At 55.8% G+C, this 10,131-nt stretch overlaps 1 protein-coding gene across 14 annotated transcripts in view; it reads left to right on the top strand.

Moving 5' to 3' along the window:
- The window catches only part of MAST3 (microtubule associated serine/threonine kinase 3), a 57,327-nt gene that overhangs the window by 16,560 nt on the left and 30,636 nt on the right, over window positions 1-10,131 (top strand). For 3 of the 14 annotated variants that reach the window (XM_023229621.1, XM_023229618.1, XM_023229620.1), the window contains 5 exons: window positions 8,287-8,375; window positions 8,452-8,524; window positions 8,709-8,729; window positions 9,279-9,357; window positions 9,833-9,990. In XM_023229621.1, the coding sequence (XP_023085389.1) occupies window positions 8,287-8,375; window positions 8,452-8,524; window positions 8,709-8,729; window positions 9,279-9,357; window positions 9,833-9,990 (420 nt within the window). Of the gene's footprint in view, window positions 1-3,678; window positions 5,030-8,286; window positions 8,376-8,451; window positions 8,525-8,708; window positions 8,730-9,278; window positions 9,358-9,832; window positions 9,991-10,131 lie in introns of those variants that run through there. The other 11 variants (XM_023229625.1, XM_023229613.2, XM_023229616.1 and 8 more) reach the window with 8 other exon arrangements.

Raw genomic sequence — 10,131 nt, 5'->3', positions numbered from 1 at the left:
TTTTTTTTTTTTTAATGAGACAGTCTCACTTTGTTGCCCAGGCTGGGGTGCAGTGGTGTGATCTCTGCTCACTGCAACCTCCGCCTCCTGGGTTCAAGCAAGTCTCCTGCCTCACCCTCTCGAGTAGCTGGGATTACAGGCATGCACCACCACACCCAGCTAACATTTGGATGTTTTATTTGTTTGTTTGAGATAGAGTTTTCCTCTTGTTGCGCAGGCTGCAGTGAAGTGGCACGATCTTGGCTCACTGCAACCTCCGCCTCCTGGATTCAAGTGATTCTCCTGCCTCAGGCTCGTGAGTAGCTGGGATTACAGACATCTGCCACCACTCCTGGCTAATTTTTTGTATTTTTAGTAGAGATGGGGTTTCACCATGTTCGCCAGGCTGGTCTCGAACTCCTGACTTCAGGTGATCCACCCGCCTTGGCTTCCCACAGTGCTGGGATTACAGGCGTGAGCCATCGTGCCTGGCCTTGCAACTTCCCTGCTTCCATTCTATCCATCTCCCCATCGCTCACTTGGCTCCAGCCACACGGCTTCCTGGGCTTATCCTCCAGAATGCAGGCTGGTCCAGCCTCAGGGCCTTTGCACTTGCTGTCCCCACTGCCCAGAACTCTATTCCCTCCTTTTTTATTCCTCAAGCCCTCAGCCTCAGATGGAAAGCTTTCCCCAACCACCCCCTCCTTCCAGGCCCCACAAACATGGAGTATAACATGCATTATACCTGTCCATTTCCCTATCCAGACCTCGGAGATTTTCTTTTTTCTTTGTTTCTTTTCTTTTCTTTTTTTTTTTTTTTTTTGAGACAATCTTGCTCTGCCACTCAGGCTGGAGTGCAGTAGTGCGATATCTCAGCTCACTGCAACCTCCACCTCCTGGGTTCAAGCAGTTCTCCTGCCTCAGCCTCCCAAGTAGCTGGGATTACAGGCATGTGCCACCACACCTGGCTAATTTTGTATTTTTAGTAGAGATGGGGTTTCACCATGTTGGCCAGACTGGTCTCGAACTCCTGAGTTCAAGCAATCTGCCCATCTCAGCCTTGGAATTACAAAGTCTTGGAATTACAGGCATGAGCCACGGCACCCAGCCAACCTCAGAGATTCAATTTCCACATTGTCTTGTGTGATTATCCAGTTATTTTTCTCATCCAGAGGTTTGACAGCCTCTCTGGGACCATGCCTTATCTGTCCTGGTCATGTTGTAGCCTCAGGGCAGGCCCAGGGTGTATACAGCAGGTGCTCAGTTAATGCATGTGGCTTAGATGAATGGGCAGTATCTGGGAGGGCTGTCCTTGTGGTGGTGATGGCATTGGGGGTTGGGGGTGGTGTTGAAGGCGATGAGTTGGGCGCTCATAGACGAAGTGGCTGTTCCAGGCAGGAACAGCATCGTTAGAGACACATTCCTTCTGGAGTCTCAAATGCCAAGGGCAGGAAGAATGTGGATTTTCTACCTAGGGCACTAGGAGCCATAGAGTGTCGTGTGGTGCTGGGAGGGGCACAGATATATGGGCAGGTGGGAAGCACTGGGGTAGTCCCACTAAAAAGGGGCCGGTGAAGAGGGGTGTCTGTATATCTACCTGAGACTTTGGCATTTACAGTCACAGCACAGGCAGGGAGAGTCAAATGCCAGTGTCACAGAGTTTGTCAGGGACAGGGCTAGGATATGACCCCTGGGAGAGGGATTCACCCGGGAATGCGGTTTTGCTGTAAGAGCAATAGAGAGCCATGGAGGGTTTGTGAGCAGGCCAAGGGCATGATCTGGGGAGCAGTGGACGGACACCAGAGGTCAGTGGCTCAGCCAGCCTTTCGTGGAAGGCCTTCACCGTGGCAGCAGGCCCTCTGCATTGTCAGCTGCAGCCCTGTTTTGCAGAGGGGGAAACTGAGGCCACGTGAGCATGGGAGAAGGTTCTCTCCCTGCTACAGATGTCAGGGCAGTGGTGTATGTAATAGGGGGTGTGTAAGTGTTACTGGGTATAGCTGTGGCTGGGGATGAGGGGGCAGCGCCTTGTGTGTGCATGCAAAAGTGTGTCCCCGTGCATATGGGGTGGCTCAGCACGTAGTGACAGCAGATGGAGACTGTGGCCCCATCCCCACTTGGGTCCCCAGCCAGACTCAGGAGAATCTGTAGCCCACAGGAGGCCTGGGCTGCATACCTGGGGATCATAGGTGACCACTCCATCCTCATTACCATCTCTGGTGGTCTCAAAACCACCATCTCCCCTGGTCTCAAAACTCCCAAACCCACCCATTTTTCCCCATAGCTTCAATATTCCCCTCCCAGACATTGTCCCAGCCCCTTACTGGCCTCCTGCTACCTTCATTCCTGTCCCCTAACAGTCTGCTCCCCATAGCAGACACAAGGGGGTTTACAAACATAGTCCAGATCACACTCCTTCTCTGCTCAAGCACCCTCCATGGCTCCCCATTGCTCCTACAATAAAATTGCACTCCTCCCTGTAGCCCACAAGGCTCATGTGATCAGCCCCTCTGGCATTTTGCCCTCAGTGCTGCCTCAGAGAGCTGTGCCCTTTGCCTGGGATGTGCTTTCTGCATAGCCAGCTCCTTCCTCCTCCATTTCTGGCTGGCTGCAATGTTACCTCCTCTGAGAGGCCTCATGGCTAAAGTCGCCCCTTGCAGTGTTCTGTCCTTTCTTTTCCCTTCTCAGCCTTGGTGTTTGAAATTATCTTTTTATTTATTTATTTTTCTTTTTTTGAGACGGAGTCTCGCTCTGTCACCCAGGCTGGAGTGCACTGGTGCGATCTCGGTCCACTGCAACCACCACCTCCTGGGTACAAGTGATTCTCCTGCCTCAGCCTCCTGAGCAGCTGGGGATACAGGCATGCACCACTATGCCCAGCTATTTCTTTCATATTTTTATTTATTTATTTTTTTGAGACAGAGTTTTGCTCTTGTTGCCCAGGCTGGAGTGCAATGGCACTACCTCAGCTCACTGCAACCTTCACCTCCTGGGTTCAAGCAATTCTCCTGCTTCAGCCTCCCAAGTAGTTGGGATTATAGGCACATGCCACTACACCCGGCTAATTTTGTATTTTTAGTAAAACTGGATTTCACCATGTTGGCCAGGCTGATCTCAAACTCCTGACCTCAGGTGATCCACCCGCTTTGGCCTCCCAAAGTGCTGGGATTACAGGCATGAGCCACTACGCCCAGCCGAAATTATCTTGCTCATTGAATTGTTTCCTGTTGGCTGGGCACGGGGGCTCACACCTGTAATGCTGGCACTTTGGGAGGCCAAGGCGGGCGGATCACCTGAGGTCAGGAGTTTGAGTTGCCTGGCCAACATGGTGAAACTCCGTTTCTACTAAAAATACAAAAACTTAGCTGGGCGTGGTGGTGCACACCTGTAATGCCAGCTACTCGGAAGGCTGAGACAGGAGAATCGCTTGAACCCAGGAAGGCGGGGGTTGCAGTGAGCCGACATGGCGCCACTGCACTCCACCACACTTGGCCTCACCCAGGCTGGTTTTAAACCAAGGCTGGGAAAAGCCGGATGGAGGCTGGGTGTGGTGGCTCACGCCTGTGATCCCAGCTAATTGGGAGGCTGACGAAGGAGAATCGCTTGAACCCGGGAGGCGGAGGCTGCAGTGAGCTGAGATTGCACCATTGCATTCCAGCCTGGGCAACTAGAGCGAAACTCTGTCTCAAAAGAAAAAAAAAAATCGTCTCTTTAGATATGAAGCCCGGGCTCCAGCATTGGGCCTGGACTGGGTCCCAAAGTGTCCTGGGGCCCAGGAAGGGGTACCCCTCATGGTGACACTGCCCCTGACTTGCCTGGGCTGTCATGACAGGAGGAAGCATTAATTCAGTCCCTACAGTGGGAGACACTTCTGCTTCCATAGTGGCTTCCATAGTGAACACATACTGTACCCTCAGCCCTGTACCAGGCTCTGTGTCTCAGATTTTCAATACGGGGGATGCTATGCATGGGGAAACAGAGGCCTGGAAGTTAGCCTGATGCTATCGTTTATAAATTATATATAGATATGGAACATATACCAGGTGCCCTTGGAAGCGCCCCATTACATCTGATTTGTGTCATCGTCACTGTCAGTCCAGTTTTCCTCCAATTTCACAGTTGAGGAGACTGAGGCTGGAGTTTAATCAGGTGGCTTATTCCTAACTGAGGCACGGCTGATGGCCTTTTCCGCCACACAGAGGCAGAGCATGTCAGACGCCCCGACTCAATTTGCCCAACACACGCTCTGTGCCATTCCAGTGATGGGAGCTGCTGGGACCCCAAGGAGTCCCTAACCTGGGGAAAACAGAGCCAGACAGACACGAAAGCGGGTTTTTCGGAGGAGAGGACGCTGTCTTGCCAGGCTAGATTCCAAGCAGTGGGGCCAGGGTGGGCGTGGTAGCATGAGCCAGGCCAGGACGCTGGGTGGGTCTTGGGTGCCGCACTGAGAAGGGGTCAGTGCCCCGGGAGAGAGGAAAAGGAGGCAGTGATTAGATTTACATTTTAGCAGAAAGGAGCCAAAATGCCTGTGCCTGGCTGGAGGTTAAGGTGCTGCCAACTCCCCGCCCCCGCCGCCCGCGGTCGTAGCAACGCCCGGCCTCAGCCGCCCGCGGCCCTAGCAACGCTCCGCCTCTCCGCCCGCGGCCATGGCAGCGCCCCGCCCACTCGCCGGCACGCGGGTCCCCGGGCCTCGCTTCCGCGTCGCTCGCTCCGCCTTCCGGCAGGCCCCGCCCCCAAGGCCCCGCCCCCGCACTCGCCTGGGCGGAGTTCCAGGCCGCGCTCGGGGGCGCGCGCTTCCTTCTCGCCGCCCCCCCAACCCCGCAGCCCTGTGCGCCCCCCTCCCTGTCCGGCTCCGCGGGACTCCCGGGGCCGATCCCACCGCTGAGGTTTGCGCCCCGCCGCCGCCGGCTGCGCCCCCGCACCTTCCAACCTCGGGCGGCGGCGGCGGCACAAAGGGAAGCAGCATGTCCGACCCCAGCTACTGGACGGCGGTGGCGGCTCCCGGCCATCGCAGCCGCCTGGCCAAAGGCGCGCTGCTGCAGCGCTCCAAGAGGTAGGGGGCACGGCGCCGGCGAAGGCTCGGCGGCCGGCCGAGCACACAGGAGTTGCCAGAAGTGTGTCCTGGCCGCGTGGCGGGGACCACGGCGAGTGTCTGTCTGTGGCAGCAGTGGGAAGGGGGGAGGACGCCTGTGGATCGAGGTGTCCCCTGGGGTCCGTGGCACCCTCCTTTCGCCCCTCGTTCCCTGTACTGGGGTGTCTGTCCGCCAGCGTCGCAGCTGGGGTGGTGACAGACAGGAGTGAGTTGAGACTGAGCTAGGATTTGAACCCGGGTGTCCAGGGCTCTGCAGAACCAGGGAGGAACTTCTTGGAAAAACTGAGGCTGATCTGTCCCTGGGGGCCCATTCAGCAGAAATGTTGGCTCAGAAGCAAATATTTGCTGCACGAGGCTGGCATTTGGGTGGGGTGTCAGGAGTCCAGATAATTGAGGTTAACCCCCTCCAAAGCCTCATCTCTCTTGGAGTCTCAGTTTCCCCTTTTGAAAAGCAGAGAGGATAAATGAGGGCTGTGGATTCTACCGGACCTGGGTTCAAATTTCAACTCAGCCACTACCAGGCTGTGTGACCTCAAGTAGCTCCTTAACCTCTCTGTGCTTGGGTTTTTCATTGGTGCTGGACTGGGGCAAAGTCTGGGCGGTGGGACCAGCTACCAAAAGACCTTGAATGCTGAGTCCAGGGCTTAAACTTCCCTCCAAGATCGTGGGGAGCATTGGAGGGGGGATATGGGTACCAGAGGGATGAGGTGCAGGAGGCTGGCTTCAGGCCCCTGCTTTCTGCCACATTCTCTCTGTTGTGTCCTGGGTACCAAGAGAGGATGGTTCCCAAATGGCAACTTCTCGAGGTCCTGGATCTCCTCCAGGAAGAGTTGAACAAAGAGTCAGCCCTGCATAGATGCTTGGGAAGTGAACAGATGATGCTTGGTTCTCCTTTGAGGCCTCACACTTGGCCGTGTTTTCAAGAAGACCTCGCCCAAGAACAGGAGGGAGGGCAACTCAGTGTTTTTCCCAAATGCTTTTGGAAGCAGCAAGTGATACAGCAGGATCGGGGAGGGAGGGTGCTGGTGGTGCAGTGTGGGGGCGAGGAACCAGGTGAGGGGCTGGGAGAGGATGTGGAGACAGCCAGGTGAGCATGCATTGAGGGGTTGGCAGGAAGTTTTGCAGAAACCTGCAGGTTTCACTTTTGCTTCTGCAGCTCAGGCTGGGAGACAATCACTGTGACTATTGACATCTGTGACTTCAGTTTCCCAGTCTGGGAAATGGGCTCAGGTGGTCGCTCCCAACTCTGGGGCTTGTTGGGACTGGCACATGTTGGGGATATAATTCACTCAGGAAGCATTGCCTGCCCTCCCAGCGTGAGCCAGGCCCTGTGAGCCTTGTCTAGGCAAAGACAACAGCGTATGTACCCGAGTCTGGCCCAGAGCTGAGCACTGGATGTAGCAGGTTTCATCCGTCAAGGTAGAGATGGGGAAACTGAGGCTCAAGGGGCAGCCATACGTGGAGACGTAGACAGGCTGGGCCTCTTCTCCCTGTCCACCTTGTCACCTGTGTCCTTTGATGATCGTATGCTTGTTCTCCCATGCACCTCAGAGGCCCCGAGACTTCATCTCTCCCTCCCCGCGAGGTTCTCCCACTGCTGAGCTGTGTTGGCGGCTTGGGGTGTGTGGGCTGATGCTCTCGTGGAGCAGAGCTGTTGCCGGGCGACTGCTCTGGTGGGGCGGGAGATGGTGTCACTCCCAACTTGCTTCTGTCAAGGTGTGGGCTGAGGCCAGGGCTCAGGTGGGAGAAGAGGCAAGGCAGGGCGTGAGAGACCTGGGCCGGGGATCTGGTGGCCAGAAGGGAACTGGGATGGAAAGAGGAAAACATGTGGGCAAAAGTTCAGCAGAACAGGCAGGACTGTGAAAGAGATTGCATTTAGGGTTTCCAGTTGGTCGCATTGGCATTTTAGGGGCATCTTGGGAAGAAGGAGGGTTGTCAAGAGATGGGAGCAGGGGCTTCAGGAGGGGTGTATAGGATGGGGTGTCTCAGCCTGTATCTGGGCTCCAGGGTGTGGTTGGTCCACGTGATTTGCTGGTGCTGCTGGCAGTAGCCATGGTACAGGGAAAGGTGTGGGGGTGGGACTGTAACACAGAACCCTGAGAAGCTGGACCGGGGGCTCCTGGCCATATGTAGTGTCCACCATCAGGCTAGAAGCACTTCATGCCATTGCTGTTAATAACAACACTGCCAATAGTTTGTGTTTGTTTTTGTTACTGTTTTTGAGACGAAGTTTCACTCGTGTCGCCCAGGCTGGAGTGCAATGGTGCTATCTCAACTCACCGCAACCTCCGCCTCCTGGGTTCAAGCGATTCTCTGCCCCAACCTCCTGAGTAGCTGGGATTAGTGTGTGCACTACCACGCCTGTCTAATTTTTGGGTGTTTTGTTTTGTTTTGTTTTGTTTTTTTGAGACGAAGTTTCACTCTTGTTGCCCAGGCTAGAGTGCAATGGCGCGATCTTGGCTCACCACAACCTCCACCTCTTGGGTTCAAGCGAGTCTCCTGCCTCAGCCTCCCAAGTAGCTGGGATTACAGGCATGCATCACCATGCCCAGCTAATTTTATATTTTTAGTAGAGACAGGGTTCCTCCATGTTGGTCAGGCCAGTCTTGAACTCCTGATCTCAGGAGATCCACCCACCTTGGCCTCCCAAAGTACTGAGATTACAGGGATGAGCCACTGTGCCCAGCCTTGTTTTTGTTTTTTTGAGAGAGAGGGCCTTGTTCTGTCACCTAGGCTGGAGTGCCATGGCACGATCATGGCTTACTGCAGCCTTGACCTCCTGAGGCTCAAGCGATCCTCTTGCCTCAGCCTCCTAAGTAGCTGGGACTACAGGCGTGCACCACCACAGCCAGCTAATTTTTAAATTTTGTATAGAGACGGGGGTCTCGCTCTATTGCCCAGGCTGGTCTTGAACTCCTAGCTTCAGAGGATCCTCCCACCTTGGCCTCCCAAAGCACTGGGGTTACAGGCATGAGCCACCATGCCTGGCCAGCAGTAGTTTCAATAATAAGGAATGTTAATCAAGGGGTGACTCCCTCCTGGGCCTTGAAGACCTGGCTAAGAGCCATGGGGGAACCCACCTGGGGGCAGAGTGGGAGTGGCCATGTCCAACATCCCATCCTTCTCCAGAACGGGCTGCCTGTGTGATTTAGGCTGGGCAGGTGGCTTAGTGCAGGGTCCTGGGCAGCCACCTACCCTGTCCCCTTTTCCCCCCACAGCTGCCGCAGCGGGAACCGCAAGAGCTTGGTGGTAGGAACGCCCTCCCCGACCCTCTCCCGCCCCCTGTCGCCATTGTCAGTCCCAACGGGTGAGTGTGGGAGCAGCCAGCGGGTGCTGTGTCCTGCCTCTGCCCCGCTGACTCAGTTTCCCCGCCTCCTCCTCAGCAGGCAGCAGCCCCTTGGATAGTCCTCGGAATTTCTCGGCTGTCTCTGCCCTCAATTTCCCCTTTGCCCGGAGGTGAGCGATTGCCGGCTTTGGGAGACGGTGCGGGCACCACAGGCAGGGGTTGGGCAGGGGCACGTGCTCGGGGGCTAGACCTGGCACCTCATTCATTTCGTTCACCTTTTCCCCTCCCCTGGCCCATCTGGTGGTGGTCTCCCCCTGTGGCTCCCATCCCTGACAAATGCATGCCATCTTGCAGCCACATCCCACGCGCGGACAGGTAATTTCAACCAGCCCAGGGGGTGGGTGGTCGTGGGGGGATATAGCCCTAAGAATCACTAACTCACTAAAGAATCATTCATTCATTCACTTAACAAGAGCTGATTGAGTGCCTGTCATGTGCCAGACGCTTGCATTTCATTTATTTATTCATACAACAACATTCATTAAGCACCTGCTGTGTGTATGCTCTGTGCTGCGGGCTGAGGGCATGGTTGCAAACAGGCGACTGGCCCTGAGCCCCTGGGGAGTCCTCTGTTTGGTGGGGGGTGGCCATTGTGTGCCCCAGAAGCTACAGCTCAGAGGTTGAAGCTTTGACAGGGGACACAGTGGCAGTTGGAGTCACGGGGGGCTTCCTGGAAGAGGTAGGTACCTGAAGAGAGAGAGAGCATGCAGTGGACTTGGTCAGCCTGTGTCTCTGTTCTTGGTTATTTTCAGGAGATCCTTCCTACAACAGGGCCAGAATATGCTGGCCACAGTGTCTGCTCTTAGTCCCCACAAACCACAGGGGCCAGGCCTTCCTTCCATCTGTTCTTGTTCCTCTCTCCAGGGCAGACGGCAGAAGATGGTCCCTCGCGTCTCTCCCGTCTTCCGGCTATGGAACCAACACACCCAGCTCCACCCTCTCGGTACCCATAGCCCCACCTTGGCAGATGGACAGGCTGATGCCGGGTTGGGGGGGACACATCTTTGTGTGTTTTTTTCAAGGTGTTGGGTAGTTGTGCGGTCAGCAAACATACTAGCTACTTCCTCCATGCATGCCGCATTCTGGATAATGCAGGGTCCCCTCAGAAGACCCAGCCTTAGCCCCAAAATAGCCCCCAGTCAGGGAGATACAGATATCCCCAGCCTATGGGGTCAGGGCCTGGCCAGAGGGGGACTTGGGGCTGCCCAGGGGTACAGACGGGGAGGACTTCTTGGAGGAGAGGGCATCAGAGCTAGGGTTTTGAGGGATGCATAGGAGCTAGACAGGAGAAAGAATGTTACCATCTGATGGCCATCTGATGACCAGCAGACAGCCTGGCCCTTGAGGGGTGGTGCTGGGGTCCTGGCCATACCACTGACGGTGAACTCATGACTCTAATCCCCACCACTCTCTACCAGTCAAGCTCATCCTCCCGGGAACGTCTCCACCAGCTTCCCTTCCAGCCGACGCCGGACGAGCTGCACTTCCTGTCCAAGCACTTCCGCAGCTCAGAGAATGTGCTTGATGAGGAAGGCGGCCGGTCACCCCGCCTCCGCCCCCGCTCTCGCAGTCTCAGGTGGGCCTCGACCTCTGGCCCTAGCCCCGGCCCCTCCCTGGGCTGGTGTGGAGGCCTGAGTTGTGGCTCCTTCTCCACCCTAGCCTCTGATTCTTGTCCCTCAACCCTGGCTCAGAGCCCCGACATCCTCCCCTGGGCTTG

Source organism: Piliocolobus tephrosceles, chromosome 21, assembly GCF_002776525.5.
Source record: "Piliocolobus tephrosceles isolate RC106 chromosome 21, ASM277652v3, whole genome shotgun sequence".
Classification (NCBI taxonomy): Eukaryota; Metazoa; Chordata; class Mammalia; order Primates; family Cercopithecidae; genus Piliocolobus; species Piliocolobus tephrosceles.
This window is presented reverse-complemented; position numbering and strand designations above follow the sequence as displayed.